Source organism: Nelumbo lutea, chromosome 2 (assembly GCF_056320005.1).
Source record: "Nelumbo lutea isolate HS-2025 chromosome 2, American lotus-T2T, whole genome shotgun sequence".
Taxonomy (NCBI): domain Eukaryota; kingdom Viridiplantae; phylum Streptophyta; class Magnoliopsida; order Proteales; family Nelumbonaceae; genus Nelumbo; species Nelumbo lutea.
Window position 1 is genome coordinate 106190633 of NC_142685.1, and position 22183 is coordinate 106212815.

The 22183-nt window shown below is 40.2% G+C and overlaps 1 protein-coding gene across 5 annotated transcripts in view; it reads right to left on the reverse strand.

Moving 5' to 3' along the window:
* Positions 1-587: 587 nt before the first annotated feature.
* LOC148872541 (outer envelope protein 80, chloroplastic-like) overlaps positions 588-22183 on the reverse strand; it is a 36537-nt gene continuing 14941 nt past the window's right edge. For 3 of the 5 annotated variants that reach the window (XM_088967178.1, XM_088967176.1, XM_088967180.1), the window contains 5 exons: positions 8946-9016; positions 8729-8807; positions 3846-3916; positions 3629-3707; positions 588-1864 (listed from right to left, as the gene is read on the reverse strand). In XM_088967178.1, coding sequence (XP_088823304.1) covers positions 1709-1864; positions 3629-3707; positions 3846-3916; positions 8729-8807; positions 8946-9016 — 456 coding nt within the window. In that variant the 3' untranslated portion in view covers positions 588-1708. Of the gene's footprint in view, positions 1865-2985; positions 3516-3628; positions 3708-3845; positions 3917-8728; positions 8808-8945; positions 9017-22183 lie in introns of those variants that run through there. The other 2 variants (XM_088967177.1, XM_088967181.1) reach the window with 2 other exon arrangements.

A 22183-nucleotide genomic window follows, 5' to 3' on the forward strand; every position in this document is an offset into this window, starting at 1 on the left:
TAGAGCACTGATGAAATGCATCCATCATGAAGGCACGACCACTCTATTGCACTGAGTCAACCCATGTAGAACAAAGCCAAGAGGAAAGGAGAATGAAAGGCACTACCACTTGCCAAGATTGGATGGTGATCACATCATGATCCTAAAACCATGGTGATAGAGTGCAGAGACCACCGTCCACGTGCAAGACTGCTCTCAACTTTGGTTTCAAGTGAACAGCCCACAAGACAGAGAAGACAAAGAAATTCATTCTGGAACCCAGTAAAGAAGGCCTCATGAAACAGTGGTCCTGTAGAAACGGAAAGGTGTCTTGATTTTGAATGACACAGATAGCGACACTGAAAAGGCAGTAGGAACTCTTTGGCAACCCACCGGCTACTGCAATAACATTAGATTTAAATGCAATATGGCCTGTCACAGAGATTCCACGCAGTCATGCCCAAGACTAAAGAAATTCTCTTAAGGGGGGGGGGGGGTTTCAAATCAACAAAATCGACTACAAAAATCTTTTGATGGGAATCAGGACCATCTGGGCGAGAGGAATTTACTGTCTCTGATCAGATTCATTCAGATATAGAAAATAGATAGGCAGCATTTGAATAGTCCAATATGTAAATTCAGATCATTCAATTCAATTGGACAAGCATAAAAGCCTATGCAGTGAAAAAAAAAATTACATGGTCATTCCATGACTGATCTACAGAGCTACATCAAACATGAATAGGCTGCAAGAGAAATGGAAAGCGTTAACCTTAGTTTCAGTACAACCAATCATAAAAGCGATATGCTTATATGAAGTACGAGTTTCAAGCCAGCATTGAGTCTGAGATATCATCCGTTTTCCAGCAACAGACGACGAGTCTAGTGAATTTCGACCGAAATTGATGCAGCCAAAACTGTAGCCCTCTGCTTCAGTATTTTAATAGCCTAAACGGATTTTATCCCAAAGACAACAATAGGTTTACTTCTCTTAGGTGAAGAGGCTTACGACTGAATAATTCGTAATTTGTTCCATTTTCAAGAAAATTTACACCTCGAGAATTTAGGGTTTTAGCCACCAAAAATATGCCGAGGTAAATTTCCTCTCTTTCTCAACAGCATCCTGAGTCCTGACTTCATTCACCATCCAGATTTGCAACGACTACGAGAAGTTATCCACATGATGGGGGGAAGAGGATCCATAATGACAGATATTTTCAGAGATTTTCTTTAATTATTTCTTTGTTCTCACCCTTTTTTATGTGTATAGCGAGAATCAAAACTGCAGCCAATAGATTAGCAATGCCAATGAAGCAAAGAAACCATCATTTCCGGCGACCAACTCCAAACTGAAACCTCTTTTCCTGCCTGTCGTTGAATGCATATTCCAACCGCAGTGGCCCCAAGGGGGAGTCTACACGGATCCCGAACCCATAACCGTTACCACTTCCAGGTTTTTGATCTTGCTCCAGCTGGATCACCTGGAAAGGTAAAGAAGCAACAAAATTAAATAGAAGGGGAAGAAGAGGTATGGCATCTGGATGTTGCACCATGCTGCCAATAGGTTGTAGTTTTCAGTTGAATAGGCCAGGAATTATGGAACTTGAAAGGCCAAGAAAAAGCAGGAAATGATGTACTAGACAACCACCAGTCCTTTTAACATCAGAAAATACATAGTGCATTTTATTCGACTAGTATTCCTGTTCCTAGATTTTTGACTGCTATACTGCTATTCTGCTAAAGCATTCTTTCTCTCATATCCATTTCTAGTCTGATTGACAAAACAGAAACTAGATATAGTTATAGAAAATATAACAGGCAGAGTAGGGCCAGATCCAAGATCGCTTCCATAGTCAGTAAAAATGGCCCCCACAACTGGTCCAAGCTGAAAAACAGGGGAATAAAAAATGATCAATGATCAGTCATCTGTACATATAACACTGGGATTTGCAAGGGGGAAAAATAAAATTCCACGCACAGTTCATCAAAAAATAAATCTTGGAGCTAATGGCCCTTAGGCAAGGTAAGGACTCCCCTTAGTTAAAACATGTAGTCCTTCAACTATTTCATTGAACTCGTACCAGGCACAATAAACATTGGTGCTAAAAACAAAGAATTTAGCAGCATTCATCTTCAAGTATCTTCAACTAAACAAACATACTCACGACCAAAGAACCACTTCTCTGTTATTTAAGGTTCAGATACAAAGCTAACATGCTTGATTAAAGACAGATTGAAGTTCTTCCAAAATATATCTCCTAGAAAGCTAATATGCTTGATTAAAAAATAAGCAAAAGTTATGCATGGGCACGACAGATTTGGGGATTCCTTTGTGGCTGCTTTCAGACAGGAACCTGCAAGTCAGACTTTTCATCCTAGATTTTACCATTAAACCAGGAAATGGTCTCCATGTGCAAATATCTATTTATAAAATTCAGAATCGGTTGCTGGTTTCAATCACTACTTATAATATGCAACTTTGGCTGAACATTTGCTTTCAGGAAATAGGAAAAACATTGCAGTGAGTAACCCCATTTGAGGAGGGGAAGAACTTTTGAAGGGAAAGTGAGGTCACTTTCAAGCAAGAATCAAAATATTGACAACATTCAATGTCAAAAAATGGGTATCAGTGCATATTGATAAGACCGATACTCTTTTTTTTTATTTTTTATTTTTATTTTATCAGCATGAGAGGGATGCCTTCTATCATCCCAAACTTTCAAAACCCTCTAACCCCTGTGTGTATCGCTGTATCCATGAGTCTCAAGACCTTGGATATGATGATAGGCCCAATATGGGGTGTATCGTATTGATATTTTGATCCTTCCTTTCAAGGATCTGCACAGACATGCTACTTTATTATGGATAATAGGCTTTCTCTTTGTACAGGAGTTTTCATAGTTCTATGGTTTTAAGATTATTAATGAAATTATTTTACCTTACAGTTTAAGAAAAAAAAAAAGAGTATAAGAACATGAGAAGGACAAGTTTCACAAACGGATATTGTAGATTGTGAAATAACAAGACTATTCTTTTTCTTTTCCTTTTTGTGTATTTCATGATCTTTCTAGATCCATAGTCTTGGGAAGGATCCCTCAATACATAATTATTCCACAAGGTTGAAAATTTCTACCAGAAATAAAGAAGACACAAGAATGCAACCAAAACCAAAATGCATAGAAAATGAAGGCTGTGCTTGCCACCCACCATAGGAAAAGAAATCTCTCCAGAGCCAACCACATACAAATATCAGCATAATGAAGAACTCAGTCGAAATGTTTAAAACTTTAAATCATCCCTTCAACATTAAAAACCAAAGGAGCTTAATTGCAGCACATCTCTTTACAGTTGTGCGTATTTAGAGCAAGTTCTGCAGCTGAAATGCTTCTCATGAACAAAAAAGAACATACAGGATATCATATCTAAAAGGGATACATGCGGGTTCAATTTCAACACCCTTTCTACCACGGGCAGTCTATGTTAAAACACAACCACTCGGGCAAAATAGGAAGTCCTTGTTCCATGTTGAAGACAAACTGGAGAAAATAGAAGATAGCAATGAGAGGCTAACGGCATAGCAGCACAAAAATGCTGATTATTTTCTCCAAAATACAGAGGGGCCAGTAGTGATAATTGGAAAGAAGTATACCATTGAAGACCCATGGTTGGCAGACCCAGTGTAGACACATTCAAGTTTTACAAGAAGCATATCATCTTGAGTATTTCCACTGCAAAAAATGAATCAAAAGAAAAGAACAAAACATATGGTGAGAACAAGTGGCAATCGAACAGCATAATCAAATAATGAATATGTACTGTAGAATCTCAAAAATGTTCAGAAAGGGGCAGTATTTAAAAGTGAATACCTTGCAGTCAGTGGGCTGCCATAATGATCCTTAATATTGGGGTCTCCTTTGTCATCATGCACACCAGCATGCTGCATGGGAAATGAAATTACTACTTAGGATTTTTTTTGAGAAGGTAATGTATTGATAAATACAACAAAGTTCCATTTTTTTTTTTTTTTGAAATAGGACTACTATATAGGATTGAACAAATACAAAGAAATAATCCAGAATAATGATGACAAAGTGAAACTTATAGAAATTATACACATTTTTCCATAATTAGCTTTCAATAGACAATTACAAATATGCATTTAACAATTGAAAGATACAGGTATTTACTATGAAATTGTGACTGCCATCTGGGATAGCATCCAGAAATTTTGAAAAGATAGTCGAAGTCCCTCCCTACCTTCTTTGGGAAGTGTGCCATATACTAGAGCATGTTCTACAATTTCTCTTGGGGCTATCAGGATAATTGATCGAAGCATTCCACAGATTATTGGAGCTCATTGATTCAAACATCCAAGGGCAGTACTTTAAAGGCCAGAGACGCAACAAAAGTGCAAGGGCTTCCAAATGCCTCAGGCACAAGGAAGGTTTTATTATACACAAGGAAGAGGTCAGAGATTCAAATCTTGTTGTAGTCATTTTATAATTTCTGATAAATTAATTACCTGTTTGGGTTAGTGAAAATTGGCTAGGCCATTGAAACCCAGACAGTTGTCACCATTTTTTGACAGGGATCATTTGGTTTCTCAGAATTTTAAAACTCCAAAAATACAGAATGTCTGCCAGTTCCAGGTTTTCATGGTCCAACCATCCAGTCCAGTCCAAGTTTACAACACTGGTTTCCCATAACCTATGGGATCTTCTTCTCCTCTGTTCTCTCTTGGAGTACTGGGAGTCTGGGACTAGCCAAATCTGAAGAAACTCTGATCAGGTAAGATCTGGTTTTTTATTTCTTTTCCCTCTATGGTGGACTAAAAAGTTAAGGAATAAGGAGGCCTTGTTTCCAGTTTGTTGTGTGCTGGCAATTTGAGATCCATTCAGCCAGTGTTGCACCTTAGTTTATGGATCTTTCACAAGAATATCAAGAAGCGGAATCCATCAGTGATGTTTCTGGGTTACTAGCTGTTTTTAGACAAAACTGTCTGCTAGAGGTGTGTGGACTGTGAAGATCAATTGTAGGGCTGTTCTTTCCTTTTTTGGCCTGTGAAGAAAGTTGACAGGTTTAGATTACTGTATAATCAGACTGCTATTGTTGGTGTTCAGAGTTTATTTCATTGCTGTTTTTGGTTTGCAAGTGGCTTGGGTTGACCAAACAGTTTGTATTATTCAAAGTATTGTTTGCATGAGAACCTAGTTCTTACATTCTTTGGTCGTAGAAGGGGTCAGTTTTGGAGATGTAGTTAAAAGTACAAATCTGCTACACTCAGATTGTGTACTGCTGCTTGGTGTTAGTAATCTCTTACTTTCAAATCTGCTATTGAAGATTCTTCTATTTCAGGGGTATCTGGAGGATAAAACATCATCAGCTCAAGTGCTGAAACTGGGAGTTTTCCGGTTTCTATTGCTCTTTTAGACTGTGTGAAACGGTGTTAATGTTCTTGGCTGCTGGTCACTATACAACCAGGTCTGAGAAAAAAATTTATGTGGGCTAGTATAGCCAAAGAGATTGGGATCAGACTCAGGCTACTTTTTTCTGCACAAAGACATTATGCTCATTGTATGAACTTCAGGTTGAAGGGAAGAAAAGGCTATCTTCATATTATTTTACCCTCACCTCGATGTGAAAAGAACTTGACCATTATTAGACCATTGCCTAGAGAGATGAGTTGGAAGCTAGGGACTACAGAAAAAACATCAGCAATGGATATTTGCCTTTCCTGTGGGTCCTAATCCTAATTACTAGCCCATTCATGTTCAGATATGAAGCAGTAAGAAGCTCACATCCATTCAGGATGTGTACTTTCTTGTTCAGTCTGAGAAGAGCAAGAGGGTTAGCATGAAGGGGGGGGGGGGGTTCTCTTGGTCCTTGGCTAAGTAGAGTCATGGTAATAAGGGTAAGCTGAGATATTCTCATTGTGATAGGACTAGAATCTCTTGACACACCAAAGAGGCCTCAGAATCTCATTGGCCAGCTGAAGATTTTCTAGAATTTCCAGAACCAACAGCAGCTTGGGAAGAAAACTAATTCAGCCAATGTTGTGTCAGGTGGCTCATTGCAGGAGAATAACTCCATGGTTCCAACTCCAAGGAGAGAATGTTGAATGCCTCACATGATCGGTTGGAAGAATATGGTAGGACACTTCATCATCTTGAGGAAATCTTTATCACTCCTACCTCACATGTATCAACCTCAGGTAACCAGGTTGTTGCATTCAATGTGTCCACTTTATCCTCATCCCCTTGGATCATTGATTTTGGGGCTCACATGACCAATAAGCCAAACCTTTTTTCAGCTTACCATTTTGCTTTCTGGTAGAGATAGAGTGAGATTAGTAAATGGTTCTCACACCACCATTGGCCATGGAATTGTGTCCCTACCAAATGGTGTTAACTTGAACTCAGTTCATCATGTTTCGAAATTCCCCATAAATCTTTTATCTGCTAGTTGTATTGCCCAATCTTTGAATTGTTGTGTGACCTTTTTTTTTTTCTAATTCTTGTGTTTCTAGTATTTGATTTTTGGAAGAATGATTGGAAAGGGGCATGTTGTTGGTCTCTACACTCTGGAGGATGTTGTTGGTTTAAAGGCGAATAATACAACAAATCTTGTGAGACAGTCTAAGAGTCCTTGTAAAGACTTTACTATGGCATTACCGTTTGGGCCATACGTCTTTTTCTTCTTCATAGTCTTGTTCCCTGAATGATTTAATTCTGTTTCTGAGTTCTCTTTGCAATGTCCTACTTGTCCTTTAAGTAAACATTGTAGAACAAGTTTTCCATTAAGTAATAAATGGCTGAGTTTCCTTTTCAAGTTGTTCACTCTGATGTTTAGGACCCTACTACTATTACTACTTAGGGAGGTTATAAATATTTTATTAGCTTCATCAATGATTTCTCACGCTATACTTGGAACTATTTACTTCATTCTCTAGGTGAAGTACTGAAGGTGATACAGGACTTCCAAAGAATGGTGTTCACTTAGTTTCATGTGGAGTTTCTGTTCTTTCACTTAGACAATGCTTGTAAATATTTCAACAGTGATCAAAGGTAGTTTTTTCTCAACACGGTACCATTCATCAAAGTACATGTCTGCGAACACCTCAACAAAATGGCATTGCTGGAAGGAAGAAGAACAAGCATCTTGTTGAAGCAGCTCAAGGTTTAATGTTGCATATGTATGTCCTTAAGAGGTTTTGGATACCACATGCCCTCACATTGCTTGAGAGTTCAGCAATGAGGGTCTGAGAATGAGAGTTTCGAACCTACTCTCTCTCAGCACCCTAACACTATTTTATTAAGATATATTTGAATAATTACAAGGAGGCCCTTAGTTGGGCAAGAATTTACAAAGAACTTAATATAGACAGGATGGGACCAAAATAAGGCCCATTACAGAAAAACATAAACAACAAGAAAGAATAAACAGCCTATGGGCCATTCGGCCCATCTTCTCTACATTCCCAAGTCCCCATTGTTCTCCATTCTTATTCATATGGTTGTCATTGTTTTGTTCATTACTTGTCTCCATCTCATGGAAAGTTTGGCCTTCATTCCATTCCTTGTATCTTCCTTGGATACTCACTACCCAAAAAGGGTATAAGTGTTATGATCCCTCTTCTCATCATATCTATTATCAACAAGGGATGGAAGTCGATTTATCTACTCGAACTACTTTAGGTATGATGTTTGCTCTGGTGGCAAAATTTTGTTTGGGACTTTCAGGCTCTCTGTATTTCATTCTCCTCCCAACAAACCTTTCCCACCAAAGAAATTGGTATGGGCCTGTCCCATGTTGGAGCGTTTTGTTGGGAGGTGTATAATGAGAAGATAAATACTATGAATATGTTACAAAAAAGAAGGTCAAGCTGGTGCCTCTCCCTGAATTGGTGCATTCTTTACAAAGCTAATGGTGAGAGGTGTTTCCTGTTGGAATAATGTTAAAATAACTTAGTTGCAGTTGTTAGGGCCTATTTGTCTAATTAAAGTGTTTTTTATTTCGTTTTTTATTTCTGTTATGTCTGTTATTGTACTCAGAGGCACAAGGGTCTTTTCCCTTGTTATTTCTGTCGCACTATATATAGTAAAATAAACATTGGTGCCGCCAGTACTGTTACATTGCAAACCTTCTCTCTTCTCTTCTCTTCTCTTCTCTTCTCTTCTCTTCTCTTCCACCTATCTCTGGCCGGTTACACTGTCAAGATGGTATTAGAGCGGGAATGCTGATTAAAAGAGAGCAGATCGATCAACCCTACTGTCAAGAGAAGATCGAACAGACTAGCAGAAAGGAAATCTGATAGGTGGAACCAAGAGAACAGTATGGTGATGTCTTGGCTCTTGGTTTCAATGCTGCCACAAGTAAGGAAGACCTTTATGTGGGCTGAAACTGCTTGTGAGATATGGGAACAAGCGAAATCCACTTATTCAGAACAGAGACACTATGCCAAGATAACAATCTGCAGCTGAAATGCTTCTCATGAACAAAAAAGAACATACAGGATATCTTATCTAAAAGGGATACATGCAGGTTCAATTTCAACACCCTTTCTAGCACAGGCAGTCTCTGTTAAAACACAACCACTCGGGCAAAATAGGAAGTCCTTGTTCCATGTTGAAGACAAACTGGAGAAAATAGAAGATAGCAATGAGAGGCTAGTGGCATAGCAGCACAAAAATGCTGCTTATTTTCTCCAAAATACAGAGGGACCAGTACTGATAATTGGAAAGAAGTATACCATTGAAGACCCATGGTTGGCAGACCCAGTGTAGACACATTCATGTTTTACAAGAAGCATATCATCTTGAGTATTTCCACTGCAAAAAATGAATCAAAAGAAAAGAATAAAACATATGGTGAGAACAAGTGGCAATCGAACAGCATAATCAAATAATGAATATGTACTGTAGAAGCTCAAAAATGTTCAGAAAGGGGCAGTATTTAAAAGTGAATACCTTGCAGTCAGAGCGCTGCCATAATGATCCTTAATCTTGGGGTCTCCTTTGTCATCATGCACACCAGCATGCTGCAAGGGAAATGAAATTACTACTTAGGATTTCTTTTTGAGAAGGTAATGTATTGATAAATACAACAGAGTTCCCTTTTTTTTCTTTTTGAAATAGGACTACTATATAGGATTGAACAAATACAAAGAAATAATCCAGAATAATGATGACAAAGTGAAACTTATAGCAACTATACACGTTTTTCCATAATTAATTTTAAATAGACAATTAGAAATATGCATTTAACAATTGAAAGATACAGGTATTTACTATGGTGTTGTGACTTCCATCTGGGTTAGCATCCAGAAAATTTGAAAAGATAGTCGAAGTCCCTCCCTACCTTCTTTGGGAAGTGTGCCATTTACTAGAGCATGTTCTACAATTTCTCTTAGGGCTATCAGGACAATTGATCGAAGCATTCCACAGATTATTGGAGCTCATTGATTCAAAAATCCAAGGGCAGTACTTTAAAAGCCAGAGACGCAACAAAAGTGCAAGGGCTTCCAAATGCCTCAGGCACGAAGAAGAGGTGTTATTATACACAAGGAAGAGGTCAGAGATTCAAATCTTGTTGTTGTCATTTTATAATTTCGGATAAATTAATTACCTGTTTGGGTTAGTGAAAATTGGCTAGGTCATTGAACACAGACAGTTGTCACCATTTTTTGACAGGGATCATTTGGTTTCTCCGAATTTTAAAAAATTGGGGCTCCAAAAATACAGAATGTCTGCCAGTCCTGGTTATCATGGTCCAAGTCCAAGTTTACAACACTGGTTTCCCATAACCTATGGGATCTTCTTCTCCTCTGTTCTCTCTTGGAGTACTGGGAGTCTGGGACTAGCCAAATCTGAAGAAACTCTGATCAGGTAAGATCTGGTTTTTTATTTCTTTTCCTTCTGTGGTGCACTAAAAAGTTAAGGAATAAGGAGGCCTTGTTTCCAGTTTGTTGTTTGCTGGCAATTTGAGATCCATTCAGCCAGTGTTGCACCTTACTTTATGGATCTTTCACAAGAATATCAAGAAGTAGAATCCATCAGTGATGTTTCTGGGTGCCAAGAAACCTGCTTTTAGATAAAACTGTCTGCTAGAGGTGTGTGGACTGTGAAGATCAATTGTAGGGCTGTTCTTTCCTTTTTTGGCCTGTGAAGAAAGTTGACAGGTTTAGATTACTGTATAATCAGACTGCTATTGTTGGTGTTCAGAGTTTATTTCATTGCTGTTTTTGGTTTGCAAGTGGCTTGGGTTGACCAAACAGTTTGTATTATTCAAAGTATTGTTTGCATGAGAACCTAGTTCTTACATTCTTTGGTCGTAGAAGGGGTCAGTTTTGGAGGTGTAGTTAAAAATACAAATCTGCTACACTCAAATTGTGTACGGCTGCTTGGTGTTAGTACTCTCTTACTTTCAAATCTACTATTGAAGATTCTTCTATTTCAGGGGTATATGGAAGACAAAACATCATCAGCTCAAGTGCTGAAACTGGGAGATTTCCGGTTTCTATTGCTCTTTTAGACTGTGTGAAACGGTGTTAATGCTCTTGGCTGCTGGTCACTATACAACCAGGTTTGAGAAATCAATTTGTGGGCTAGTACAGCCAAAGAGATTGGGATCAGACTCAGGCAACTTTTTTCTGCACAAAGACATTATGCTCATTGTATGAACTTCAGGTTGAAGGGGAGAAAAGGCTATCTTCATATTATTTTACCCTCACCTCGATGTGGAAAGAACTTGACCATTATTAGACCATTGCCTAGAGAGATGAGTTGGAAGCTAGGGACTACAGAAAAAACATCAGCAATGGATATTTGCCTTTCTTGTGGGTCCTAATCCTAATTACTAGCCCATTCATGTTCAGATATTAAGCAGTAAGAAGCTCACATCCATTCAGGATGTGTACTTTCTTGTTCAGTCTAAGAAAAACAAGAAGGTCCGAAAGAATGGTAGGATCCATCTAATGGACGCCAAGAAAGGTGCGGAATGGGGGCGAATTTCAAAAAAAATTTCCTACATTCTTCCAACTGGGAATCATATTCCCTAAATTTAGAATACATTATTCAATGATCCTACTTGAACCATAAACAAACCAGATCTGGACCAAAAGAAAACAGGAAGGATTATACCTGATCCGGAGAAATAATATCTCCTAAAGTTGGTGTTCACGCCCAAAGAGTAACCAAGATCCGCTCCTACTGAAAATGACACAGTTGTGGATGGAACGGAACCAGCAGGGTGCGTCCTACACACTGGATTCTTCACAAGAACCCTCTGGAAACCTTGAACACCGAATCCTAGTGTCTTTTTTGCAAGACTATTGTCAAGAACTGCTTTCTTGACTTCCTGTTGCTGCAAAGATCCAATCTTCCAACAGGTAGTGGCGGCGGCTGAAGGAGGAGAAGTCCAGGGACGAAGAGGGCAGAATTGTCTCTTGTCTCTGAAGTCTGTGAGAGATCAAATCTCATATTGCAGGATGTGTTTCTTGCTTACTCAAACCCCCTAGTTCGAAATCTGATATTTCTGCTAGGGTTTTCTCCTCTTTCTTCTTGATTAAGAAACCTCCCAATATTTTGGGAGTTATCCCAATCCAAATCAGTATTTCGATAGAGGTTAATCTTAATCCTATCTGCAGATTAAGTTAGTTAACTCCTGATCTTATCAAGAGGTTACCAGATTCAAATCTAATTTGAATTTGGTCTCTTAGAGTGGATAAGGTCAAAGACCCAATCCTTTTACTAACACTAATCTCAGACTCGCCCTATGAACTGGTGATCATATCAGCCCAGTTCGAAATGGGCTTTTGGCCCATTAAGTGTTCAGTGTTTAACTAGTTTCCAACCTGTTGCCCAGTTGGGCTTCTTTGTATGGCGTAGGACCCAAGCATTCATCTACACACCAACCACATGGGTTCGGCCCAGCTTTTATTACAAGGCCCAGCCGAATTCACTAAAAGACTCAGTGACCCCCTTGAACCCATCACATGGACCCTATGGGCCCAACACTTACATTAAGTGGTCCCTGGGCCAAGCCATCTTATAAAAACCCAAGGACTGTGGGCAGGTGCAAGATTAGCCCATCAGGTATTATCCTAAATGGTCTTACACTTAACCTCTCAACCCTTAATGATCAAGCATTGGAAGACCTCTCTCTTGGCTGCAAGGAACAATGCCACACTCTCTACTCACATGGATCCCAGGAATTAAAACCTTTTGCAAATCTTTTGAAACCGTACATATACAAATATATATATATATATATATATATATATATATATATATATATCTTATTTTGCAAAACAAAATTCCAACGATTGAAATCAACTGCCGGCAGTTTGGTTTCCATCAGAGAGAGTGCATTACTGATCATTACCATTGTCCGACAAAGGGGCTGATCCTGTCACTATTACCACTCACTCAGATGAATTCTCAGACTGCCCCAACATGTCCAGGTTTTGACCCCCACTAAGGATTTCACTGATTGACACATCAAAGACAGCCCGATCCGACACCTAGTGATGTGTCATAATCAAGTCTAGGGGTCAGGTGTAACTTTCCAGTTTTGCCCATCTGTCTCCAAGGTCTAGGGCAATACTGAAAATCAGGTCCGGTTCAAGGGTTCAAGCAATCCCATACTGCATGTGCCTTAGGTCTTACCCTGATGGCCAAAACAAGCCAATCCAACACTTGGTGGCACACCAGTATCAGCCTTGGCAGGATAAATCTCCCCAGACTTATCCAATGGCTGTCAACATTTAAAACTAACACAAGTTTCTATAAGTGTCTAGTTTTAGGGTCTTACACAAAATTATACCAAACAACATGAATCAAACATGCACTTTAATTTATTTCCACTAAATAACAAAAGTACATCAAATCCGATTGAAGCTAAGGGCATACAAGACTGTCTAACAGCTCCCACTTGCACTTAGGTCCAATCTGGTACAAGCCGGAGTCCCATACTTTCCACGTGTTTCTCAAACACCTTCTGTGTCAGTGGCTTAGTCAATGGGTCTGCCACATTATCCGCTGATGCTACCTTCTGAATTAGGACGTCCCCTCTACCAACGATCTCCCGCAGTACATGGTACTCCTCTCGATGTGCTTTGACTTCGAGTGGGCCCGAGGCTCTTTAGCCTGGGCGATCGCTCCATTGTTGTCACACAACAACGGGATGGGTGATGTGCTGGACGGAATCACTCCCAATTCGTGTATGAATTTCTTCATCCACATGGCTTCCTTGGCAGCTTCACTTGCGGCAATGTACTAGGCCTCGGTTGTGGAGTCTGCAGTGGACCCCTGTTTGCTGCTTTTCCAGCAAATAGCACACGATCTTATCGTGAAAATATACCCATATGTAGACTTTCTATCATTTGGATCCGACTGGAAATCGGCATCAGTATACCCCATAACTTGTAGTGAACTACCATCGAATACCAAACAAAACTCTTTTGTCCTTCGAAAGTATTTAAGTATGTTCTTCACAGCAGTCCAATGCTCCAGCCCTGGGTTAGCCTGGAATCTGCTTACCACACTCACCGCCTGAGCTATGTCCGGGCGAGTGCACAGCATGGCATACATGATGCTCCCTACGGCTGAGGCATAGGGAACGTCTCTCATGCCCTCAATCTCCTCAGAAGTCTTGGGAGACATCTTCTTGGAGAGAGTTACTCCATGTCTGAAAGAAACATTTCCTTTCTTGGAGTTTTCCATGTTGTACCTTTTGACAATTTTGTCAATGTAAGCAGCCTGGGATAATCCAATTATCCGCTTCGATCTATCTCTATAGAGTCGAAGACCCAGTATGTATGAAGCTTCTCCAAGATCTTTCATGGAGAACTGTTGTGACATCCATACCTTGACCGAAGTCAACATTCCTACATCATTCCCAATGAGTAGGATATCGTCCACGTACAATACTAAAAAAGTAATCTTATCCCCACTGGACTTCCTGTAAACACAGGGCTCATCCGGATTCTGCTCAAAGTCAAACGTTTTGACGGCAGAATCAAAACGGATGTTCCAACTCCTAGAAGCCTGCTTAAGTCCATATATGGATCTGTTGAGTTTACATACCATGTGTTCCTGACCAGCAGCAATAAAGCCTTGTGCTGCATGTAGATATCTTCACTAAGATCTCAATTCAGGAACGCGGTTTTGACATCCATTTGCCAAATCTCGTAGTTATGGTATGCTGCTACAGCTAGCAGGATCCTAATGGATTTAAGCATGGCCACGAGAGAAAAGGTTTCCTCATAATCGATGCCTTCTTTCTGAGTATACCCTTTCGCCACCAAGTGAGCTTTGTAGGTTTCAATCCTGCCATCGGGGCCCTTCTTCCTCTTGTAGATCCATTTGCAACCAATTGCTTTTACCCCGGAGGGCGGATCTACTAGAGTCCAGACTCCATTGGTCTCCATCGAGTCCATCTCAGCTCTCATGGCCTCCACCCACTTCTGGGAATCTATGTCAAACATAGCTTCCGCGTAAGTCACGGGATCCTCTTCACTAGTCAAGGCTTCCACCAGGTCGGTATCCTGGTCATAACCATATCGGACTGGTGGTCTGGATACCCGGGTGGACCTTCTAGGTTGGTCATTACCTAGAACTTGTGGGACATCTCCCACTACTCGTGAGCTCTCCTCATCAAGAACTATTTCCTGACGATGAGTGTCCATAATGTATTCAGATTCTAAGAATTGGGCGTTTCGACTGCAGAACACTTTCTGCTCACTTGGGTCATAGAATAGATAACCCATTGAATCCTTTAGGTAGCCTATAAATAGGCAACGGCTGGTTTTGGATTCCAACTTGTCCGCACTTGTTCTTCTAACGTGTGCAGGACAATCCCAAATCTTCAAGTGTCTTACACTTGGCTTCCTTCCGGTTCATAGTTCATATGGAGTTTTCGGAACTGATTTGGTTGGAACCCGATTCAGCACGTAGATAACAGTCTCTAATGCATATCCCCAAAAGGATGTGGGTAATTTTGAGAGTACGAGAAGTGACCGGACCATGTCCAACAAGGTCCTATTCCTCCTCTCTGAAACACCGTTGAGTTGTGGTGTAGCAGGAGGAGCTAGTTGTGACACTATCCCATTGTCCTTTAAATAGTCCCTGAATTCGTCAGAGAGATAATCGCCACCTCGATCCGATCGAAGGGCCTTAACTTCTCTCCCTAACTGTTTCTCGACTTCCTGTCTGAACTCTCTGAACTTTTCAAAGGATTCAGATTTGTGTCTCATTAGATACACGTAACCATATCGTGAAAAATCATCTATAAAGGTGATGAAGTGCACGTGTTGATTCCGTGTCCTAACACTCAGGGGACCACATACATCAGTATGTACTAGGTCAAGTGTGCCTCTAGATCTTTCAGGCTTACCGTCAAATGGCCGCTTAGTCATCTTACCTTGAAGGCAAGGCTCACAAGTGGGAAGATTTTCTACGGTTAGAAAATCCAAAAGACCATCCTTTACTAGTCTTGTGATTTGGTCAATACCGATATGGCCAAGTCGGTAATGCCAGAGGCACGTGGGATTAATTGTATCACGATTCCTTTTCTTGGGATTTTCAACCGACGTAGTTTCGGTTATGTTAGTTTCTAGAGAATGATGTAGAACATAGAGATCATTCTCCAGTTCCCCGCATGCGATGAATTTGTTATTCCGTTTAACAGTAATCATATTACTAAAATAAACAGTATATCCATCAGCACAGTTTAGAAACAGAAATTAAATTTCTTCTCAAGTTCTGTACATAAAGACAATCTTTAAGTACAAGGACTCCTCTAAAAACTAATTCTACGGTTCCTATCGCCGCAGCTACAACACTTGCAGTCGTTCCCAAGAATAGTGTCACCTCGCCATCACTCAATCTTCTGCTAACTTTGAACCCCTGCAGTGAGTTACACGCATGAGTTGAAGCCCCGGAGTCAACACACCAGGACACAGAAGTAACTAACATATTAGTTTCTATGACACAGGTTTCGATGTTACCTTTCTTAGATTCCAGGTAGGCAGGACAGTTCCTCTTCCAGTGACCGGTCTGTTTGTAGAAGTGCAGACATCCGATGCCTTGTTCTTCTTTTGCTTCTTGGGTTTGGCAGCTTTCTTCTGGGGCTTCTTTGCCTTTCTCTTTTTCTTGCCCGATCTGTTAGCTTTAGCAAGCATAACCACAGGCTCATCCTTCTTTAAAAGATCATCGGCCCTCTACAACATATTGCTGAGTTCCTAGACGCTGACATTCAGCTTATTCATACTGTAGTTCATAGTGAACGCATTGAAGGAAGAGGGCAAAGAATTCAGGATGGCATCCACTTGCGTGCCAAGATCTAGCCCGGATCCAAGAGCTTCAAGTTCATTAATGTATCCCATCATCCGAAGACAATGGTCATGAACTTTCTGCCCCTTGGACATCTGCGCGGTCATGAACAATTTCAGGACCTTCTGTCGAGTAGAACGGTTCTGCTCTCTATACATTGTTCTTAGACTGTCCAATATGTCCTTGGCTAGTTCGATCTGATCGAACTGCCTCTGTATTGAGTTGTCTAATGAGGTAATGACAAAGCAGCAGGCTAGGGAGTTCTTATCCTCCCAATCTTGGTAGTCCCTCCTACGGGCCTCAGAAGCCCTATCACCCGGACGTTCCGGGTACCACCTTATCTAACTTTTCAGAAGTTAGGACCAACATAAGATTTCTGTACTAGTCGGCATAGTTTGGGCCCTTAAGCTTGTTATCATCTAGAAGCTTTGCAAATTGACCGTTTGCCATTTTTTGATAAAACAGCAAAAACGTTAGTCCACAACCTTAGTTTGATTCATGTTACGTACATAGATATGGCTTTTAATCTATGTTCCATTCCCATTTATTCATCTTTGAGATTTTCCCTCCCTTCTCAGTGACGAAGACGACGGAATGTCTCTGAAAATGTGGGAAATCACATAGGGTGCGTGAAGCCAACTGTTTTAGCTGCATAACCCCACCACCTTTCTGTGACGGATCATATCCACTCATCAGATGAGTTTCCCTTTGGCCTCTGTCAGACAAGGTTCAGAGCCGTTTTCAAGTAAATCTTTCTGTCCAGTGAGTGCACGCCCATCATGTTCAGGTTACGCCAAGGTACCGTGAGAGAGTTCCCATTTTCTGGTGAAGCCCCTCCCACATCGGTCTATGACGCCCCTATCATCTAATGAAACACTCTAACAGATCCAACAGTAAATGGATAGTCCAATTTCATGGTGCGTTTCCTCATTACTAATGGACCCATCATTGTGCTAATGACGGAAGGCCTTTAGAGAGTCCATCAAATGGATCTCCCTATCACATGCACTCATATTTGCTTGGAGGGAACAAAATTACGCCCTAATTCTAATTTAGGTCAAACCAAAGTAGCTCCCACTGGCTTTCATAAAGGCAAATTTCTGGTGGGCCTCAATCTGCTAGGGGTTCCGTACGCATCCCGTTTCAGGGTTGTGCGGCCCACCAAGTAGAGAGGGGTCATCCAATGACCTTAAGGGACACCATGGCAATGATGTGCATTCAGCCATGGTGTGCGCAAGAGCCACTAACGAGTTAACATGAGCCAAGTGCTTATGGCCCATGGTTGCAGCACATCATACATCCCAAACATCACATGTAAAGGAAGAATTGATCTAATCAATTAACTGTTGTAAAGCCCATCGAATGGCCCATTTAAAACTTAAAGCATTAATAATTAATGTTTACTAGGTGTATGGGCTGAATTGCAGTTAGCAGTTCGGCCCATATAGCTTTTCTCACAACAATGGGCTTTTGCAGTTTTAACCCTTTAAAACTGGGCTTTATAGGTGAGCCGAATTAATCCCTGTAATTGAACATCAGATTTGGAATAATCAGTGTGAGAAATATGGACTGAAAAACAACCCCCTTCGAATCTCAGATTCGGTCCAAACAATTTTGGTCCAATCTAGTCCGAAATGGTCCAAAACTGATTTTCAATCCAATAATTAATTCAAGAGAGATCTGAAATTAATAATTTTTTATTTTAGACAATCACAAATAAAAAATATGGATTGTTCGTACCACCTACAAAACAGAGGTTAATCACAAAAGTTACAGTTTCATAAACTGTAAATCACAGTATGCGATTTCTCCATCTGCAAATCTCCAGCGCCGCCATCTTCTTCCTTCTTTAATCAAGAAAATAAATAAAAAACAGAAATCCTATTTCTATTAATTAATTACATTCTTGATCAAATCCTATACATTCAGTCTAGAAAAATAAAAAAATTATTTACAAACCAAATAATAATAAAAGGAAGAAAAAAGGGTGCACAGACTATCTGCGCCAAATCTACACTGCGATCTCCAGGTTCGAACAGTCCATTAAATCAAAAATAAATAAAGAACAATTCTAAATAAATTTTCGGATTTAACAAAATTAATTTCAGATCAAACGCCCTTAACAAGAAACCATTTCTTAAAAAAAAAAAGGAAAGCAATCTGCACAGATCTTGGCAAAACATTTTCTGTTCATCTGCGCAAGTTCAGATCTGATTTTCTTTTGGTTCAAGATTCGAACCTGTGGCTTTGATACCACTGAAAGAATGGTAGGATCCATCTAATGGACGCCAAGAAAGGTGCGGAATGGGGGCGAATTTCAAAAAAAATTCCTACATTCTTCCAACTGGGAATCATATTCCCTAAATTTAGAATACATTATTCAATGATCCTACTTGAACCATAAACAAACCAGATCTAGACCAAAAGGAAACAGGAAGGATTATACCTGATCCGGAGAAATAATATCTCCCAAAGTTGGTGTTCACGCCCAAAGAAGTAACCAAGATCCTCTCCTACTGGAGATGACACAGCTGTGGATGGAACGGAACCAGCAGGGTGCATCCTACACACTGGATTCTTCACAAGAACCCTCTGGAAACCTTGAACACTGAATCCTAGTATCTTTCTTGCAAGACTATTGTTAAGAACTGCTTTCTTGACTTCCTGTTGCTGTAAAGATCCAATCTTCCAACAGGTAGTGGCGGAGGCTGAAGGGGGAGAAGACCAGGGACGAAGAGGGCAGAATTGTCTCTTGTCTCTGAAGTCTGTGAGAGATCAAATCTCATATTGCAGGATGTGTTTCTTGCTTACTCAAACCCCCTAGTTCGAAATCTGATATTTCTGCTAGGGCTTTCTCCTCTTTCTTCTTGATTAAGAAACCTCCCAATATTTTGGGAGTTATCCCAATCCAAATCAGTATTTCGATAGAGGTTAATCTTAATCCTATCTACAGATTAAGTTAGTTAACTCCTGATCTTATCAGGAGGTTACCAGATTCAAATCTAATTTGAATTTGGTCTCTTAGAGTGGATAAGGTCAAAGACCCAATCCTTTTACTAACACTAATCTCAGATTCGCCCTATGAACTGGTGATCATATCAGCCCAGCTCGAAATGGGCTTTTGGCCCATTAAGTGTTCAGTGTTTAACTAGTTTCCAACCTACTGCCCAGTTGGGTTTCTTTGTATGGCGTGGGACCCAAGCATTCATCTACACACCAGCCACATGGGTTCAGTCCAGCCTTTATTACAAGGCCCAGCCGAATTCACTAAAAGACTCAGTGACCCCCTTGAGCCCATCACATGGACCCTATGGGCCCAACACTTACATTAAGTGGTCCCTGGGCCAAGCCATCTTATAAAAAACCAGGGACTGTGGGCAGGTGCAAGATTAGCCCATCAGGTATTGTCCTAAATGGTCTTACACTTAACCTCTCAGCCCTTAATGATCAAGCATTGGAAGACCTCTCTCTTGGCTACAAGGAACAATGCCGCACTCTCTACTCACATGGATCCCAGGAATTAAAACCTTTTGCAAATCTTTTGAAATCGTACATATACATATATATATATCTTATTTTGCAAAACAAAATTCCAACGATTGAAATCAACTGCCGGAAGTTTGGTTTCCATTAGAGAGAGTGCATTATTGATCATTACCATTGTCCGACAAAGGGGCTGATCCTGTCACTATTACCACTCACTCAGATGAATTCTCAGACTGCCCCAACATGTCCAGGTTTTGACCCCCACTAAGGATCTCACTGATTGACACATCAAAGACAGCCCGATCCGACACCTATTGATGTGTCATAATCGAGTCTAGGGGTCAGGTGTAACTTTCCAGTTTTGCCCATCTATATCCAAGGTTCTAGGGCAATACTGAAAATCAGGTCCGGTTCAAGGGTTCAAGCAATCCCATACTGCGTGTGCCTTGGGTCTTACCTTGATGGCCGAAACAAGCCATCCCAACACTTGGTGGCACACCAGTATCAGCCTTGGCAAGATAAATCTCCCCAGACTTATCTAATGGCTGTCAACATTTAAAACTAACACAAGTTTCTATAAGTGTCCAGTTTTAGGGTTTTACACAAAATTATACCAAACAACATGAATCAAACATGCACTTTAATTTATTTCCACTAAATAACAAAAGTACATCAAATCCGATTGAAGCTAAGGGCATACAAGACTGTCTAACAGGTTAGCATGGGAGGGGGGGGGGGGTTGTTCTCTTGGGCCTTGGCTAAGTAGAGTCATGGTAATGGCAAGAAAGGTGGTTATATGATGAAGAAGGGTAAGCTGAGATGTTCTCATTGCAATAGGACTTGAATCTCTTGACACACCAAAGAGACCTTAGTATCTCATTGGCAAGCTGAAGAATTTCTAGAATTTCCAGAACCAACAGCAGCTTGGGAAGAAAACTAATTCAGCCAATGTTGTGTCTTGTGGCTCATTGCAGTAGAATAACTCCATGGTTCCAACTCCAAGGAGAGAATGTTGAATGCCTCACACATCGGTTGGAAGAATATGGTAGGACACTTCATCATCTTGAGGAAATCTTTATCACTCCTACCTCACATGTATCAACCTCAGGTAACCAGGTTGTTGCATTCAATGTGTCCACTTTATCCTCATCCCCTTGGATCATTGATTTTGGGGCTCACATGACCAATAAGCCAAATCTTTTTTCAGCTTACCATTTTGCTTTCTGGTAGAGATAGAGTGAGATTAGTAAATGATTCTCACACCACCATTGGCCATGGAATTGTTTCCCTACCGAATGGTGTTAACTTGAACTCATTTCATCATGTTTCGAAATTCCCCATAAAACTTTTATCTGCTAGTTGTATTACCCAATCTTTGAATTGTTGTGTGACCTTTTTTTTTCTAATTCTTGTGTTTCTAGGATTTGACTTTTAGAAAAATGATTGGAAAGAGGCATGTTGTTGGTCTCTACACTCTGGAGGATGTTTCTGGTTTAAAGGCGAATAATACAACAAATCTTGTGAGACAGTCTAAGAGTCCTTGTAATAAAGCCTAGATTTTACTATGGCATTACCGTTTGGGCCATATGTCTTTTTCTTCTTCATAGTCTTGTTCCCTGAATTATTTAATTCTGTTTCTGAGTTCTCTTTTCAATGTCCTACTTGTCCTTTAAGCAAACATTGTAGAACAAGCTTTCCATTAAGTAATAAAATGGCTTTTTCTTTTCAAGTTGTTCACTCTGATGTTTAGGGCCCTACTACTATTACTACTTAGGGAGGTTATAAATATTTTATTAGCTTCATCAATGATTTCTCACGCTATACTTGGATCTATTTACTTCATTCTCTAGGTGAAGTACTGAAGGTGATACAGGACTTCCAAAGAATGGTGTTCACTTAGTTTCATGTGGAGGTTCTGTTCTTTCACTTGGACAATGCTTGTGAATATTTCAACAGTGATCAAAGGTAGTTTTTTCTCAACACGGTACCATTCATCAAAGTACATGTCTGAGAACACCTCAACAAAATGGCATTGCTGGAAGGAAGAAGAACAAGCATCTTGTTGAAGCAGCTCAAGGTTTAATGTTGCATATGTATGTCCTTAAGAGGTTTTGGATACCACATGCCCTCACATATTCTCCAGTTTAAGGATCCACATCAGCTTCTTTTTCCCAAGTCCCCATTGTTCTCCATTCTTATTCATACTTCTGGTTGTCATTGTTTTGTTCATTACTTGTCTCCATCTCATGAAAAGTTTGACCTTCATTCCATACCTTGTATCTTCCTTGGATGCCTACTACCCAAAAAGGGTATAAGTGTTATGATCCCTCTTCTCATCATATCTATTATCAACAAGGGATGGGTGTCGATTTATCTACTCGAACTAC